Source organism: Anas platyrhynchos, chromosome 14, assembly GCF_047663525.1.
Source record: "Anas platyrhynchos isolate ZD024472 breed Pekin duck chromosome 14, IASCAAS_PekinDuck_T2T, whole genome shotgun sequence".
Lineage (NCBI taxonomy): Eukaryota > Metazoa > Chordata > Aves > Anseriformes > Anatidae > Anas > Anas platyrhynchos.
The window spans coordinates 15724221-15743809 of record NC_092600.1 but is presented as its reverse complement, the minus strand read 5'-3'; the positions used below and the strand labels follow the sequence as shown (position 1 = coordinate 15743809).

Here is a 19589-nt window from a genome sequence, read left to right as displayed (position 1 = left end):
GCACTGAGTTTGCAACATTTTCACAGCTTTTTAATCCAAACTCGCAGTCACCAGCAGCACTGTGCATCTGTATTATGGTCTACAGAGGTCAGATCACAGGATCAGGGGCACCTTTTGGGGCCCCTGAAACACTGAAGCTCATACACAGAGACGTGATCAAAAGACTGCTGGTACTGGGAGCCACAGTCAGTGCCTGGGTCTGATCCAAGCTCCATATGAAGTTAGCAGCTCAGTGCGCTGTTTAAAGGACTGACATTAGTAATGAATTCCAGTAATGTTTTCATGTCTGCTTCAGTGCTGTTTGTTGGGATAGAAACTTACCACTTTTAAAAATAAAATAAAAGCAGTAAATGAAGACAGCTTGCTTGACAAGCAGAAATAAATAACACGGACCATGGAGTGCTCTGTGATTTGGAGGATAATTGCACAATTTCCTTCCATTCCTACATCTACCAAAATCACCAAACTCCTTACAGTCATACATTTTTATGAATTCAAGTTGAATGAAGAATGCAATCCAGAAACCAAAATGTTTTTATGGTACCACTAAGCATTTTGTCTCTGCCCCAAGTAATCCTCAGAAATTTAGAATTCTGTAGACAGACGGATAGGTAGAGAAAAGATGCAGAAATGTAAATGTTTGATATCAAAGAGGTCACAAGATATCAGTAAGTTAAAGAAGTAAATAATTTGGTACATTTGCAATCTGTTCAAACAGACAATTACTTTTTTTTTTTTTCCCAGAATCATTAAATATTTTCTACATATTGCACTATGAGTTAAAATATATAAGTATATCTATCTGCATAAAATATACAGTGGCGAACTCCACTCTGAAATGTTATCTTGAAGTCCTTTGGTTTTACTTGATAATATTCTTTGATGGTTAAAATTGATTTAACTTCTTTTTTTCTTTTTTACATTTATGACTGTTTTACAATTAAAGCTGTGATATCCCATGGGGCATTTAGCAAATGTATTTTGTTAGATATTTAAATGCTAAAACGTTCTTTGAAGAAAAAAAAATCAAATGAAGTTTGAAGTATACAACTCAAATTTCGTGACTGAGAGAAAACTAACTTTAGAAATAGATATTATCAATCCTATTTTCTATTTTTTTTTAGAATTAGGATTGATCTGTCTTGTAGCAGTATGTCTGTGATGAAAATTAAAAATGCATTAAAGAATTGAATAAGATGTACTTTATACAGTGGAAAGAAATTTTCCTCTTCTCCCACCCACAAATACCTAGTGTAGAATTAACCACTAAACTAATTCAACATCCTGGGGAAAATGAATGCATTTTCAGCAGCTTTTTCAGAGCCTGCAGAACTTGGTATATTACCAAAAAAAAAAAAAAAAAAAAGTTTCATTTATGTCCAGTCTACTGTATCAGAAGTTATAGCACAGTCTAGTGTCAGTGGAGGACTGATTCTCCCACTGCAGAGAACATATAGTTCTGTTCTGTTTTTTTTTTTTTTTTTTTTTTTTTTTTCCCCTTTCTTCCTTTTTTTCCACCACACAGTGGACTCTTTCACCACACAGACAAGTAAAACTTTATAGTGGCAACTCACTGCTTTTCCTTGAAAGGACCATTTACATAGAATTCAAACAATACTCAATAATGTAAGCTCTGATATAAGAAACTCTTCAGATACCTCTGTTAGCTCAATGTGAGCAACACACAGTATATGATCAATAACAACGTCCCAGCTTGGGAGGGAGAGGGACCACGGCTGTTTTGGATGATTATGACAGACAGACATGCACAGACACTACTCCTAGGTCTCTCAGCAGACAGAAATTGCTCCTGCTGCCTCCAACGGCAAAAATCCTTTGAGCATCAGTCCAAGGTGGCTACAGCCCTTGGGGAAAACTTCACAGTATTATCACATGTATATTAAAAAAAAAAACAAACACAACTTTGGTTTATGGCACATTGCCATTCTTAAAGCCTGTTGTATCGCCCGCCCGTTCTCAGACGCTGAAGGCAATGAATTGAGTCTGATGAATCTGCAGCTGCCAGGGCTGCACGAGGCAGGTGCAGCCTTTAACCACCTACCATTTGCTGTTTCATACCACTGAACTTGAGGGCAACCTTGTCAGCAGTCTGAGCGGGCCTTCACTGCTGTATTTAGGTGTAGACCTGCAGTGCTCCATCCGCATTAACTTCACTCCAGATGTGAAGAGTCTGAATTCAGGAGTGTTCCTGTCCCCTGCACCCACTGCCACCATTCCTTTCTGACATAGGACTGAGTGCTTTCAGATGTATTAATGCTTGCAGCTCTGCAGTATTAACTTTCAAGTAACAGGAAAAGCTTTATATCAGTTCATATGGTCAAACTATGTTCCAGAAAAGGTCTCTTTATGTGAACAAGTACCTGTTAGTAATAAGGAAATTATTTGCTCTGATACTGAGTTCTAGGTAATATCGGATTTTACACTACAACAGCAGTGCTCTATATCTAAAGCAGTTTTTCTCTGTTACAGTCAGATTCCACTGTCTTTTTTTTTTTTTTTTTAATCACCTTTGCTGCAGCTTTAACAGCCAATGTGTAAAGTTTGTGGCACTGGAAGAGTACAACGTGGTGTTATTTCAGCCCTCGGAGCAGGATCCTCCCCAAAAGCCAATGACTGCACTGAACAATCCTGCCAAGCCCCCGTCTCTCCTCCCTCTTACATCCCAAACACCTTTTAAACAGCTTTTTGTCTAGGTCAGTTGTCAGATACCTCATAACGTTGCTCCCTCCGAACCTGTTACCCGTCCGCTACCCGACATTGCGCAGAGCCGGGCTGCTGTTGGCTGCAGAGTGCCCACCGCACGCTCTTTGCATACTGCTGAACCCCATCTGCTCCATGCAGCAGCGAGAGCAGCGATTTCCCCGCTCCTCGGGAGCGGTAACAGACAAGTCATCTACTGTGGTTTAATTAGCGTGACATTTCACTCCGCTACCGATCCCACCGGCGGGAGGGCAGCGGATTAAGCCCCTGGACCCCCCCGGCACTGCAGCCCGGGGAGAGGCACCCCCCGCCGCCCCAGCAAAGCGCCAAGTCAACTCACAGGATCTCCAGGTCGCGCAGGGCTCGGAAGGCTCCATCTTCGATGCAGCTGATCTGGTTGTTGTCCAGTTGCCTGCAGAAAGGAAGGGAGAGGATGAAGGCTGGCCGGTGCGGGCAGAGCTGCCTTGGAGAGCAGGTGGGGGGCTTCCCCGGCCCCGAGGGGTCCCTCCACCCCCTCGCGTCGCTTGCTCACCGCCCCGGCGCAGGGCTGCTCAGCCTGCCACGCTGCTCCAGCTCTGGCACTGCTGGCTGACAGCGCTGCACGCTACCGCACACTGAAGCCTGTCAGGTCTCAGTAAATATTAATTGCGCCTTTTTTTTTTTTTTTTTTTTTTTTTTTTAAAGGCAGAAGGGAGTAATTTCATTACATTAGGGCATCCAATCCATTATGAGCTTTTACCGTCATGTCACTGAAACAATTTCATTAAGCTAAAGGCCTGTAAATCATTGGAGGTCACTGCGCTGCCCTCCGTGACCTCCCAGAATGCCTTTTCTTCTTTTACTGGAAGTTGGAGTCCTCTGTCCTGACAGTACTAAATCTCCAGGCTTTATCTGCCTGAGAGCTGTGAGAGTGCATAGGGAATATACCAATTCCAAATTAGACTCAACTAATCTAATTTTATAGTCTTTTTATTATTCTAAGCACCAAATGTCTGTGGTGGTTCGATGCCTCTCTGCATTGTTACTGGTCCCATCTGGTAGCCCATTCTATTGAAAGATTTCTGACTAAATGCAGGGTCTGTCTAACTCCATCAGGGAGAGCAGCCCAGCGACAGGAAGCATTATACACACATACACTTAAAACACTATTCTGCTTCAAAATGTGTAATTTAATATTTGGAATGTGGAGTTCTCTCATTTGTTTCCCTATGTACACACAATTTAAATATATTTCACAATATATGTGGATACAGCAGTACAGCTACATCTGCCTTTCTTGCTTAGAAAATTAAAACTGTAAGTTGTAATTTAAAATTCAGCAATAACATTTTTTTAACATGTGATCCCTTAAATTTTACACTTAAAGAAATACAATTACGTACCTACTAATGTGTAAGTACAATGTCTGCATTTCATAGTATATATATATGTATATATATATATATATACATACACATACACATTATGCAAGCTCCTGATTCCGTATCTGTGATTTGCTTAGTATAAACTTCAGATTGGTGAGGCTGGGATCATTTGTCCTGTTTGTGTAAAGTATCATGAACAAAGATACAGAGATTGCACTGCAGTTTCTAGTTGCTGTTACAAAATAGTAACTATACATACGCAGGTAGCAAATATATTACACATATACATAATATATCTCCATAGTTTTGCCAACTTCTTCCAATTTGCTGTACGTTAACTTTGGACTACATAAACATTCGTCACAATAACTTTCTTGCTGCACAACAGCAAAGCACAGGCAGAGCCCTACAGTATAATTACAAAACAATGAAAATAAACAGAAATCTCTTTTGGGGTAAAAAGCACAAGGCAATCTAAAGGTTTAAAAATAGCCATGTTGGATATAATCTTTACACATCCCTATACAGATTGAATTTAATCTACTAACACTGAATATATAAGATATGGTTGTGTCTGAAGACTACAGGAAAGTTATCCTTGGTCTGCTGTCAATGAACATCATTTTCTTTACCATTTTAAGTACATGAAAGTGCATACAGACGATAAGGTCTACTAAAAAGCTTAGCAAGCATAAAGGCAGCTAAGGTTTCTCATAGCTCTCATAACTTCAGAGAAGATGCTGAATTTAGCAAAACTTTCATCAATGTTGCCTACACTGACCGATACCAGAATTTAAAATCCCCCAGAGGGATATTTTGTAGCATGACAGCTCATGTGTATCATTATATATGTATTTATACAACTATATACACACTTATTTCTTTATGTCCTCTCTGCCTCTCCCACCGCCCTGCAAAGATGCTACTATCTATATAATTTTGACTGCTGGGAAAACAAAGTGGCTGTAGAGTGACTTTTTATGAGATCAATGTTTAATTGTGTGGGTTGTTAAAAATTTGTTGCTCAAATGAAAAAGCTGGTGGATTCAGGAGGAATAAGCTTCAAATGAATTAAATATAATGCCAGTTGCATGACTAAGTACTTCACGCTTCAGTTGGCTTTATTAAGCATACTTTATTAAGCATAAAGTTGGCATGTACTAGCAAGATGAAGAGAAAGCAGGAGCAACTTGAGAACCATGTCTCTCTTTTCTTCTATGGGAAGTACTATATATTGCCTATTTTTATCTGAGTTACACTATAATATTGATTTTTCTGCCAGATACACTAAAGCAAGCAAATAAACCCAGCACGCTAGTCACAAAGCCTTCTATTAAAAAGCTTCATATGTGGTGTGTTGCTTTCTTTAATAAAATGCTACTCTCACAGATTGATTTTTGTTGAAAAAGCTTGACAATCTTAATCATATTTCTATAGGTCCCGTCATACTAACACTAACAATGAAGTTCAGCCCATGTGATTAATGCACAGGACCACTGTAAGGGAAACCTCTAGACATGACAGAAGACATGCAATTAGGATGTTCAGTAAATTTGGAAAATATTCGTTAGAGATGTCACTTTACATTCAATACAGCTGAATTCTGCATACCCCATAAACTAAATCTGCACAGTCTCTGGGAGGCCTCCACATGCTTAGCACTTCTTGATAGCAGACAGCTTCTGTCTCCTGATATCTATCATGCTCCGACATTCACATCTGTGTTTAACTCTGAGCATGAGAATTTCTTCCCAAAAGGAACGCAACTATTAGTTGACTTAAAATTAAGCATGACAGTATTTAAGACCCTTCACCTCCTCCTCTATGTGCAAAAATGGAAATTCTATTTCTTTGCATTCACATAGAAGCCCAGTGAGTGGTTAAGCAGAGACTGAAAATTTGAGAATTCAAAGTCTAAACAGTGTCTTCCTTACAAGACAATGTGTTAGTTTAAAGTTTTGGGAAACTTCAGGTACAGCCTTACAGAAAGCCATAGATAGGCGTTGAACAGATCCGTTTTGTATCTGTGAAGACAAAATAAAAAGCCCATGACGTGGGCTAGCAGACAGACCGTATACTCAAAGCAGACATGGTGTGCGTGCAGCTCTTCAATACAGAAGAGACACACCCACCACCCCTTGGAAAACATCTTATCTGAGTAACACTAATCCTATGCAGAGAGTGTAAAAATTCAACTTTAGAAAAATTTAAAAATCAGTGTTCAAGAACAGCTAGCATGTACATTTCCTTGAAGAACGTGCTACACTCCTCTAGTTTCTTTTCCCTGCTGCCTTCTGCACGGGGCATCCACACCCCGTGGGCACCATTACCTGAGATCAGGTCAGCTACACTGGTCTCAGGTTGACTTCAAAACTGGCCTCAGCCAACAGAAGCATGTATTCAGATTTAAACATCACCTCTATTTCTGTTCATCGTTTTCTAAAAGATCTTTTTCTCCTCAACATTACAATTTGTTATGTGTTTAATGGTGTAATGCAATTGTTAAAAAGAAAAAAAAAAAAGTTAAGATGACACTCAATCACATTTTAGACACAATTTTGCAATGGACAAAGTCACCTTTTATTCCTCTGCTTGCTCCTGCCTTTTGCAAGAATAAAGCATTAATCTCAGGCTTTATCTATAGTTATCAAATGTTTCAATTGCCTCTGAAGAAAATACATGTTCTCATGCTGAAGAAGTGTTCAGAGAGGCTTGTACAACGAGTGAAACCGCAAAGATGGAGCTGTGTGATAGCCACAAAGTAGGAATGACATATTATAAGAGCTATAAGAAAGGTGTGAACAAAAAAATGCCACCAAACTTTCAAAGTTTTTGCCAGGTTAGATGGACACTGGCCTTTATTTGGGTGACAGCACGTGTTTGGATTTCAATGCCGAATCCCTCATGCGTTAGACACAAACCACCAGACTTGGGCTCGGTGACGTTGTCAAAAGGGCTCTTGCTTCAACGTCAGTGAGCTGAGATCCCCGCCTGGGAAAGCCAGCAGCACACGCGTGATTGAATTACCTCCTCTGACCTCACCCAGGAGGCTCCAGGGATCCAAGATCTCTGTGACAGGCAATTAGCAACTAGACAATGCTAACAGCTACAAAGAGCAACACCAGAAAACCTCAGAGAGCAGAGCAAAACACATGAGCAAGGAAAATATTTAGTGGGTATATGGGATTTAGGTGAAGTGTGACAAATGCTTGCAAATAATGCTAGCATGTACCAAACTTTTTGGAGAAAAAGGCAGCTTTCCTACGATAGAGTTATAATGCATAATGCCACACGTATGGCCCCGTGACTCCATTGCCATCCTCAGTTTTTATTAAAAACATGAAGATTATGTGACTAAATTGCATGCAACAGATCATCATCCGTCTTTAAAATTTATGTTATAAAGAAAAAAAAATTAAAGCTAAAAATGGAGACATCACCTTTCTATGAAATGAAAACTAATGCTGCATCGTAACCAATTTACATCACAAGAAATTCTATGGCTTAGTCAAGACACTATGTTAACTGTTTAAAAGACAGTTCCCTCTGACAGACTATAACTCTGGCTTATCCATTTAGATTTCTATGTTATCTATCATACCGAAGAGTTAAATTTCAAAGAACATTTGGAAGGAATAAGATTTTTAAAAGTTGATATTGGTTTGCCATTTCAAATAAGCCTTTAAATAAAATGATTTGGATTTTTTTTTCACAACAATACTTTTGTTTTCAAATACATTTGAGAGAGAAAAATCAATAATACAACTAATGTAACTTTTATCATGATATTGGGTTTAAGATTAAACCAAAACTGTTATAATATATGAATATAAAATATAAATATAAAATAATGAATGAATTGAATTTATTCAGAATGAAAATTTCCAAACCTGAAATTATCTAACATTAAAAGTTCGCAAATATTTAGAAACCTATATTTATATATTACTGGCAATCGTTATTCATATAGCACCAAGTAACCTGATGCCATATGTAAGAGCTTACACTGCCTTTTCTGCAATTTGCCACACACAGATACATGAAGACATCCTCCAAGTATCGAACACCGAGCACTTCAAAACACCAAGCGTTATGATCAGTGGTTTGTACTTCGCTGCAGAGGGTTGTATTTTTGTTTTTCTTGCTTTCAGTTACAAACAATACTGAGGCCACTGCAGAGATCAAATGTTAAGCTAATTTTTAATTACACAGTCATAGTAGTTTAATTAGAATAACTTATTTATATATTTTGTTCAGAACCTAGTTAAATATTGAAATAAAAGCCTGCCTTGATAGGTACCATGATAAATACTTGTCAGAGTTCTTATATTTTAGACATTTAACATAAGTGCTCATCGACTACTTGCGTATTTAAGGAAGTTCCACTGTTACAGATCACAGATTACTACTGTTATAGATCTGAGATTGAGTGTTTCCTGGTTAATAAAATCCTCTGCTGCACATTTAAGTGTCCGTATTAAATGCATTGCCGTACAAAAAATATTTAAAATAGATGATTTTTCAATAGCCAATACAAGGGAAGGTAAATACTTATTGAACTGTAGTTAGAAGAAAATGGATTTTGTTAATTAAGTATCCAAAGGAAGCTCAATTTCCTTTGGAAATAACATTTTCCTTAAACCTTTTCCTTTTTTTTTTTTTTTCCAATAAAAACTGCTGGGCCTGTGCAATCACTGTCCCATAATATTTATACCCTAGTATTAAAGAGGCTGTTCAATAAATTGTAAGAATTAGAAGGGCACTCTACAACATTGATTACCCAGTCTCCAAGCCATGCCTTACATACCTTTGAGAATGTTAAAAATAAAAATAATAATAAAAAAGTCACTCGATACATCTCTGTAGAATTCCCCACATACCAAGCTAAAGAACTTATCCTTAAGTCGATAATGAATGCACTGTAAGTGGTAGTAGATGGTAGTCTGTACCAATACTAAATTCAATTAAATTGAAATAATATAAAGTTATTTCAAAGTAGCTTTTAATGCGTTTTCCATTTACAATTTGTACTCTTTATTGAAGCATTACTAAAAACATTTTATAAAAGCTTTCTTGTATTACAAAATTTGAGGAATTGATACATTAAATTCAATGTTAAAATAATTCCCAAGTGGAGTAAATTGGTGGTGTGAAACACAGATGACAGAGCTGCAGTGATCCAGCTGAAATCTCCCTCTGGGATTTTTATGTGTTCCAAAATTCCATCAAAAAAAAAAAAAAAAAAAGAACGAAAGAAAGAACAAAAGAACAAATGAACGAAAAATAAAAGAAAAAAGAGAGATGTGGTTTTACCAGAAGCTGTTGTGGAAGCACTGGGCAAAAACAACTTGTCTGCATGAAATAATCGGGCACAGTCGTGTTCCCAGTCTTTGGTCATATCCAGAGCCATGCTGCCAGGCTGTTAAATAAGGAGGGAGGAATATCGGGGAGGGGAATTCCTTATAAACAAACAATTACTCTGCAGACTGTTTGAAAGTATGAAGCACTTGGTATAAGTTTAATAATTTAACTCAATTCAAAATGTTGCTGTCAAAAAAACAGAGATGATATTAACTTAATGTAAAATTGAGGTACCAAATGAACATGTTGAGCCCTGCCTCTTGCCGCAAGTATAAATAAACACAGAACCAAGATTTCCTTTCAATATCAGGGACTTTAGAACAATTAAAACAAAAACCCTATTTCTGGTTGCTGATGTAACAAATAGTGCATACCAAACACATAAATGGCTGTCTCCATAGCAATTGGGGCAGGTTTTGCGGTTTCCCTAGTTACTCTTGACTGATAACCATCTGTTGTTCTCCTCTGCCATCGCCCCAAAGGGGAAAAGGGGAAGAATGAGGAAGATAAAATGGGTGTTAGAGAATATGAAAGTTATTTACTGTAGTAGTTTTTACATTATTGGAAGGTTACCACTCACTTACATCTTTGTTTTGTTCATTGTTATTTTCAGGTTCATGAGGATCAAATACCACACATAAAGAAAAGCTCTAATCCCAAGGTGTTACTGATCATTCACCCTATTGATAACAATCCAAACTAGGGAATTGTATTAGGAATATTAATCAGAAATCACATCATTAAAATGTTAATATGAAACTCTGGAAAATCTGAAACCAGGACACTTATAGAGAAAAAAATATGGGGAAATTTAATTTAAATAATCAGAACTTTGAAACGTAAGAGCATGGCGTAGAGGGGATGCAGAAGGTAAGCATCCACCTAAATGCTGCAGGTGAAATAGGATCAATAAGTAGCTGCTGCCTTCTGTCCCTGGCCTGCAATAAGGGCTGGAAGTTACCTCTGATGGTGGCCATCACTCACGACCAGACCTAAAAACCTCTTCCCTTCTGTGAGCCAGCAGTGCTGGGGGAACACAGAGGCTCCCATGCCTCCTTCCTGAGGACAGGGACACCGCCACAGTGCCACCACAGGCAGCCCCGATGGCCCTGCTGCCTGGGGCACCTGCCACGATGCGCATTATACACAGGCTCGAGCTTTACATAGGCTCATGTACATCACGGTTTTACTTCTACGGAGCTAATAGTGCGTAAGTCATGCTCATTTTGAAGGAAAAACAAGCCTCCACGGGCCAGTTGTTAGAGCAGATCAATATAGCAGCATGCAGCTGGGGTTTGGGGTTTATTTCCTTGAAAAAGACTCTGTGCGTGTGTTCCATATAGCAACAAATCCATTACAGAACCAAAACTTCTAAAAATGAGAGACACAGGGTGCTTCATCCTTTAATGCGATATCAGCTGTCATTTGTCAGAGAGACAAAACTTGTTTGGGGCTATCAATATTTCTAAAAACTCAGCTTCAGCAGGACTCAGCTTCAGAGGACTGCAGGAAATTCTAAAAAGAGAAGCAGCAAGGGAGGGTCACTCCACAGTGCAGAAGAGGGGATGTCCTGGATGCAAAGCACAAGGCTGCTGCTGACCACGCTCTGGACACCACTGAGGGCTTCCCAACCTCCTGCCTGGTTGCCTTCTGGGAGAGCTACAGCCGCACAGGGAGGGGGGCTAAAAATGCCCACGTATGTCATATATTGCTAAGATAACGGGTGGGTGTAACAGCAAGGTTGTATTTGACAGGAGTGCTTAGCAAAAATCTTGTTAAATCTGATGTTTGAGTGTTTACACATCCTCATCGTTAATAATTTACTAAATGCAGCTTTGAGAAGAAAACTAGGGCTCTCGTGTCTTTAAGAGGCTTAGACTTTTTTTAGCAAACATGAAAATTACATGATGAGACAGAAGCTATGGCAGAGAGCAAATGTGATAGACCTTAGCAATTAAGAGAAGGTAAACTCACTCAAGGGCCAGACACCAGAAGCACCTCTTGTACACAGTTAGGGAGATGACAGAGCAAAAAAGAATCTTGACATTTGATCTCCAGACATCTGGCCCCTTTAATATCACATATTATGTTAAATTAATTCTATCACCTACGGTTATACAATAACTTGAAAAATGTTTTCCAGATCTTCAGACAAAAATTAGGAGTAAATAATAGTAAGGGATGTGAATGAGGTCACACCAATGTGTTGACAGTGTTACGTGGCTGCTAAATTTGGGCAAAACAGTAGAGATTCTTGTGTTTTGATGGCTTAATTTAAATTTGGAAATGAATATTAACAGCTGGATGAATACCCAAACAACAAACATCTCGCGTCTATGAACTGTAGTATTTTAGAATAACACACCAACAAATCTTTAAATCAGATCTTTTGTAATAAACCTCCAGACTGCTGTTACAAAACATTTTGGTAAGAGATATTGGTTCATCACAATGCTTTAAAACAAAAATGGCCATTTAATACTAGAGGGGGATGAAGAGCTCTGAGTGTCTCAGTGCCTTATTTCGAGTTTTGGGTGCCTTGTTATCTATTTATTAATTTAGTCATGGTTGCACTCAGTTCTTCAACATTTAAGAAGTGCCAGAATAATAACTAATCTCATACTCACTGGAGCATGGTCAATGAACACTACATATTTCAAGATGCTGCATTAGCTTTAAAACACTCTGGTAGAGGCTTCCAGTACTGATCCTGCTTAGCATAGGCTCAGAAGCTTTCCTACAGAGCTACAAAGGGCAGGCCATTTCACCTTTAATACAGGTGTGGGCTTTGATTTTAGGGTAAGTAAGTGGTACTTATGATGAAGAGCATGTGGGGTAGTTTGCTTCCAGGTTGGTTTTTACCACTTCTTTATGCCTCCACCAGTCTTCCCTTTTACATTAACCAGACAGCGGCACGTCTGCTTTTGAGACATGAACTTTATTCTAACAAATAAAGGCCACTAAATCATATAACTCTACTCTTAAAGGTATAAAGCACTGCCAGCAATGGATACTATAAAAATATTTGAGATTTTTTCTCTGGCATTTGCTTTGCTGTACATGCAACTTCCTTAACCTTGCTTTTTAAGTGCTTTCCTAATTGTCATTTCTTAGCACTGTACCTCATTTTGCAAGTCAGACCTGCGGCTGACTTGTAATCAATACTGGATAAACATATGGGCAAGTTTAGGTGAGAAATTCTAATTCACTCAGCTTTAACTGCTGAACTTTCTTCTCCAAATCCAGAACTTTTTGATTCAGATGTGAGCATTGTGTTGTCTTGCCCTGTCTGTTACATGGTGAAGTCTGTGGGGGAGGAGACCTCATTTCTGTCTGCATGAGTCCTGAACAGGCCAATCTAAATGTGACTCCTCCTTATCAGCACTGACCAAGCTCACCCACAGAAATGTTATGTTCATTGTGCAGTTACATGAGCATTTGAAGATCCATCCACCTTCCTCTGGTAGTTATCCAGGCTCAAGTTAGTCATCCCATGACACTTTTTAAGAAGGTGTCACACAACCTATTCCTCTGTGGCTTGTATTCCTCTGCCACCCACCTCTCTGCCCAAATCTACACTAAAGTTGGAGCACTTGTGAAACTCACCTACACAGTCACCACAACGCCTTTGCCTGCACATTACAATAGCCTCAAAGAGTTAACAGGGCATATACAGAACAAGAAGAGTTAGGAAAAAATAACTAATTTCTAGAAAGAAAAAAAAAAAAAAGAATTTTAAAGAAAAGTCAATCAAAAGGAAACCCAGAGAAGATGTTAGGAAATGAAAACAAATAAGGGACCTGATATATTAAATGGAAACCAAAAATATCGTTGCTCTTGCTCATATCGGGACCTAGCAATCACATCAAGTTTGAAATACTTTGAAAAGTGCTACGGAAATATACAACAAACTGTATCACTGTTGCCAAAAATAAAGCCATTTTGTTTTATTGTTTTCAAGCCAGCCAAATTTATGTCATCTGTGAAATGTGTATCACCCAGAGTAAGGACAGCAATCCATCCTGCAGATTTATGTTTACAAGCATTTTGGAACAAATGTTCCTATTTGAACATCCATACAAGCCATAAGCATCCAATATGTTTGGATCACTACGTGCAGTTTTTGTAAGCAGATCTTTAACTTTCTGAACAATGTTTTACCAAATCAGTGTGGAACTACCATATATCCTGCAGGAACAGGGCACAGAGCATATGTGACAAGTCTTCCACATATTCACCACGGACTGTTGCTTTCCTCCTACATGAAACTGTAGGACTACTTTATTTAATTCACAAAAGCAAATGGTATTTATCTATTTTTGGCACTTATATGATCACTGTAGTATTGGAGTGCCTCACTCTTTAATACATTTATTCATCCGCCCTGCAGATGCACAGCTGTCAGCAGCACAATGAGGTTTTATAAAATTTCAGGAACTGAATGCACTGCTTCCAGTTCCACTTACCTACATCATTTCTAAATTAAAATATGCCTCTCTGGCCTCAGGACATGTAAAGTACTAACACAAAGGATAGAATAGGGTGAGTTTATATCACAGACATACTGAATGTCACTTACTGCAATGGATAATTATTGATAATGTGACTATTGTCACACAGTAAATTTATAAACGTATAGGTAAAATGTATAACAGTAGTAATGCTTTACTGAATTGCAGTACTTGGAAGTAAAAATATCATCAAAAACCCTATTGGTACCCAATATCAACATGTAAGCTTGGTTCTTAGATGGAACTTAAAAATAGCTGGATAACAAAGTCTTTCTTTTATCTTTCCTTCTGGATCATTATTAGCTAGATGAGATTAACTGTTGGAATAACTTGACCTGGGATCTGAAACTTCATGGTTTTGAAATCCCAGTGCCAAGGGATAACCACGATCTCCAAGACAGCATGCACTGCCAAAACAGGACGATAGGTCGCCTCCAAAGGGCTTTATTCTGTCTTGCAGGAGGCTCTAGTAAGGTAACTTAAAAGTCAGAATTTAAATATAAAAGCAGGATTTTTAATGAGCACAAATGTGAAAGAATTAATCCATTCCATTCAAAACTGGTAAAAACAGCATAATGAAATAACTAACTATATTCCTAATTTAAGGAGAAAAAAAAAAAAGAGAGAGAGAGAGAGAGAGAAAGAAAGGTTTATTATTAGAAATATGGTCAACTAATTTTTATAGCTTACTTATACCTTACTTCAACAGGAAATATTGCAGGTTTTTATATAGAATCCCTAGAAGATACAGACTTCAATATTTTTGTTTGCAGGTATCTTAGTTTTCATTTTCTGAATAAAAATATGTCATTTGAAAAATAATAACACCTACCTCCAGGTCATTTTAGACATTGTGATTTCTTAAAAATAAATGGCTACATGTCTAAACTGTTCATTCACATTTACTTATCAGCCTCTGAATAATGATTCTACAATCCTAACAAAACTGAAGCCATTAGCAGAGACTCTTAAAACGCAACTTAATCCATATGGCTTTGAAACTTTCTTGCTAAGTGGTGTTTTTTTTATTATTATATTTTTTTCCTGACATTAATCCATAAATCTATTCATAGCATAGACAGCTGCTTCCTCTGCCAGGATTGCCATAACAAAAAGGAAGTCTTGTGCAAGAAAACTTTTACTCCCAAGTAAGATTAGGCAGCAGTTTTGGATGAAAAGAGCATACCAGTTACCTTAGCTGACCCTTTAAACAAAATCTCAAACGTCTAACTCATATTGAAATGTGAAAGCACTTAAATAAAATGGGCAGAGAAAAGCCCAAGTTTTCTCCCTTGCAATCAAAGCAACAAATCTTTTGTAAGTAGGCAAAGAGGATACCTGCACAACCTTGGCTTCACAGCACATTTCTCCCATCCTTCTCAGTCATTCTGCTGAGAGTGCAGCTTGCCTAACTCATTGACAAGAGCTCACTGCTTACCCCCCCACCTCCCCGCGCCTGAGCATTAACCCTTAATTATGCTTTCCAGCTGCTCCATGAGAAGCATGAGAGCCACATCTTTGAAAAGCCAAGAGTTCAGAGCAAAGAGCTAAAAAACAAAACAGAAAACAAAAAAACAACCCAACCCAACACCCCACCCCCAGTAAATCCCCAGCAAAACAGTTCAGACAACTGCTAGCCCTGTTCTTCAGGGACCAGTCCAGACAACCAACTCAACCTCCTTGCTGCAGTCATCTTCCTTGCAAGGCCAGTTTTAAAAGCAGGACGTAACCCATAGGTGCTGCTGCATAACAGCTGAGCTTAACCATATCAATTAAATACAAAGTAAAGCAGTTTTGAGGGTAAAACTTGTCTATGGGGCTACAAAAGAAAGCAGAAAGCAGAATTCAACTTTGTTCAAATACAAATGTTCAAAAGCAGAAAGGTCCCTTTCCCACATCAGGGCAAGTAGTTTTTAACATTAGCAAAAAGCAATGTTTTGCTGTGCTGAGCGGTACAATGGATGTGTCATACACCTGGAAATGCAGCAAGAACTGCTTATAGGAATCTCTGCAAACCATTTGCGTTAACAAGTCTTGGGCACCACGTCACAGCTCTATCCAGGCACATCAGGTTAGCTATTAAAACGAGAATTAATTTATGGCTTCTTTTTTAGGGGAAAGTAATCATGTCGTATTCTAGCATCATATCACAACTGTATTCTAAGCAACTTTTGACTCACAGGATATTGAGCCAAAATTATACAGTGAAATAATCTTGACCACTAGTGAAAGTCATGTTCCTTCAAAAGAAGGATTAAGAAATCCTCGCCTTTTCCGGTAGAACAAGAGAAAGGAAGAAGAATTCTAAGTGTGAAAATAGCACCTGGGACAAGCTGTGCACAAATATTATCAGAGCGTTACTGTACCTTTGTTCAATGATTTGGAAAAAATACCTCAAAAAAAGAGCTTTAAAAAAATACAAAGGACTGAAGCAGAGCTTACTTCTACATGAAGATAGAATTCTCTCATTTGTTTCTTTGACATTTATGGGACTACCAAAGGGTAAACAAAAGCAAAATTAGATCCCACAGGCTTTTGGTAGGAAAAAAAAAAAAGAGGAGGAAAATGATATTCTGTAGTAGAAATCAGCTGTACAAATGAGATCGTCATCTAACAGCCCTTTCCAATGCCCCTATCTTGCTTTCACCTTCTGTCATCTGGTCTTAAACAAAAGGATTTCTATCATTGCCAACCTCAGATGTATTTTGTTAATGCTACTATCAGATTTATACCTAGATCATCACCATTACATTATTTTTATTAATCTCATAACAAATATTTGAGTGTCTGAGGATTCCCTCTGTGCTTCACTTAGAGTTAGATCCTCCTTTTACATTGGAAGTAAACATTGCAGATCGCAAACACAAACATTATTCTTTTAAATAAAAGAAAAGAAGAATGCTTCACTGGATCTTCTTAATATCCTTGTGTGATTTACATGATCTCAGCTTCTTTAGAGGAAATTTTTGAGTGATGCAGCACGTTAGTTGCATAAAAGAACTGTATAATACCACTTGCTGTATAAACATGGTGAACATATGTTCATATAAACCCCATTTATGATTAAAAGACTGTAAAATACAATTATGCCATTACATTTCTTCCTCCTCCAAAATGTTTTCAAGACATAACAATTTCAGCCTGAACTGAATAGCAAGTAGCTTTATTTTCCTGTGGTCACTTTATCTCATGGAGCCACCCAACTGCACTACAGCGAAGCCATACAACAGACGGAATCACTGAATGAGCAACATAATCGTTCCCTTCTGGGCTTTGAATGTGGCAAGAAACTAGAAGGGCTCTGCTGTTGTTTTGAATGTCCAGTTTCTGCACACAGAAAGCTGCAGCTGAACTGAGCGCTGACAATAGGCAAGGAGCAGCCTTTCTAAGGAGGGGTCAGGAAGGGGGGAACATCCATCTTATTCTGTGGTCAAGGAAGAACAGGGCAAGAAATCTAGTTCCCTGATCAATTACTGAAATTAACTTTTGCACCTAAGTCATTGCCTCATGGAAAAAAAAAGTCCTACTCATTCATCTACCTGTTTTGGACTGCTTTATTCATCACATTTTTTAAAAAAAGAAATAATTCTTAAAAATAACAATTGTGTTAAACAGAAAAGTGATGCAGCATTAAGAATTAAAGTTGTTTTATTCACTTTAAAAGGTGAATAAAATCCAACAACAAATCCAAAAACACTGCTGTCTATTTACAAGATGAAAAAAAAAAAAAACACAACAAAACTTAATCCCAATGAAATGGTAAAACAGCTTGAGATGGCAGAAACCTGTGGTATCTCAGCCTTGAAACCCAAAAAGCACGCTGGCTCTTCAAACCTTCTTGGAGGCAGCAGGTCAGCACTCCCTGTAGGCCCCTTTGCTGGAGGCAAATTCCCCATTTTGCTCAGGGCTGCTCGTGCCAGACAAGTCCCAGCAGATGGTGGCACTGGAGGGGCTGCGCGGTGCCTGCACCCTGCCACAAGCCCCCTCTGGACCCTCAGCACTGGGGACATGCCCTGTACTGCTGCAGTCCTGCTGAAACCCAGCAGGGTGTGTGGAGGGGGAAGATGCCTCACGTTCGGGTTTAACTTTGTCCAACTGGAAAGGTCGAGGGGAGAAGGCAAACTTTATTCTGCTGGTATTTACAACCCACGTTTATTTGTGGAGTCTGCACTGAAATGATATTGCTGTGCTGTTTTGGCTAGAGACTACACACGCTGACCCCTCCGTGCCCAGCTCAGCACCAGAATAATTCCATACAAAAGGTTTGCATTAAATGTAATGAAGCAAATGACAAAATCAATAAACCTGGAATGGTGTGGCTATCATAAAAATGATGTAAATTCAGAGTTCACAGTGGTTATGAAGCTATTTAGAATTATAATTAAAACCAGTACTTTTTTTTTTCTTTCAGAATAAAAGCTCCTTTGACAATCCTAGATGAATGCTACAGGAAATTTTCAACAAATGTATTCAAAATTAAGGTATGGCACAAAGACAGCATAAATTATCTAAAGATAAACCGTAGGCATAGGTTCACCTAAAAAAGTACAAAATAAAGAAAATTTGATTTTCATACTTTTTTCAGCTGATGTCACATCCCATTTTAATCAAGTTTTATATCAAAAGGACAGTAAGAATACCACATAGCCCGTTTTTAAATCATGGTATTTTCTGGAACACGTTTCTGTCAAAGAGACTTTTGTAACACTGTTAAACCAGAAAAGGGCCAAATCTGCTATTCATTATTCTCTATATAAAAGCATTGCTGCAGCATGGGTGCTGCATCAAATTTATCTATGCTTCATTAGGATAACGAATAATGAACCCAGAAAGCACTGAGCAGATCTCAGCAAAATATGTAAGCAGGTAAGTAATCCCTGGAAATATCAGCAATCACAGTAACTTTTTATAGTTGATCTCAAACACCAGATAAGGGACCTCACTCAAACCCAGCGGTGAGGTCTTCCCTCACCAAGCTGGGGACATGGAGCTTGTGGCCTCATTTAAAAATTCGCGCAGATGTGACATTTAAGCAAAATAATTGCATACAGCTTCTATCTCTAGATTCCTGATTTTTTATTTTTATTTTTTTTTAAACTGTTTTCCCCTTAATCAAACAGAAAGCTCACTACAAATTTTAAAAATCACCGTCAAGCCTGGACTTCTCAGACACAATTGCTAAACCTTTCCAGCCTCCTGTGCGATCTGCTCCCATCGCTGGGCAGAGGCGCTGGTTTCCTGGCGGGTCTCTGGCTTGCTCTCAAGCCCCCACTGAGGATCACCTTAGAGAGCCGCGTTACTAATTTGCAGAAGAAGCCCTCTTAGGCAGGTGAAGGCAATAAATTATGCAAAATGAAAAGCATAGGAAAGATCAGAACAGAATATGGAGGAGATGGGAATATGAAGGAGATGGAAGGGGCAGCTTAGGCTTGTATGGTACACTTTGTCTTTCTTGTCAGCAGTGTTAGGCTTTTACCATGTGAACAAGGAAAGTGCAGCCTTTAAATGATGTTTCAAATGCATTTCCTGAAAATAAGAATATAAAATAAAATTGGTATTTATGCTTATCTTAAGTCTGCAGTAAATATTTTAAAATCTGTGGTTTGTCTGAAAACTGATACTGAAAATTATA

General features: G+C 38.4%; 1 protein-coding gene across 6 annotated transcripts in view; it reads right to left on the bottom strand.

The window, feature by feature from the left end:
- SLIT3 (slit guidance ligand 3) overlaps positions 1-19589 on the bottom strand; it is a 515831-nt gene that overhangs the window by 221886 nt on the left and 274356 nt on the right. For all 6 annotated transcript variants that reach the window (XM_027468588.3, XM_027468587.3, XM_027468585.3 and 3 more), the window contains one exon: positions 3062-3133. In XM_027468588.3, coding sequence (XP_027324389.1) covers positions 3062-3133 — 72 coding nt within the window. The remainder of the gene's footprint in view (positions 1-3061; positions 3134-19589) is intronic.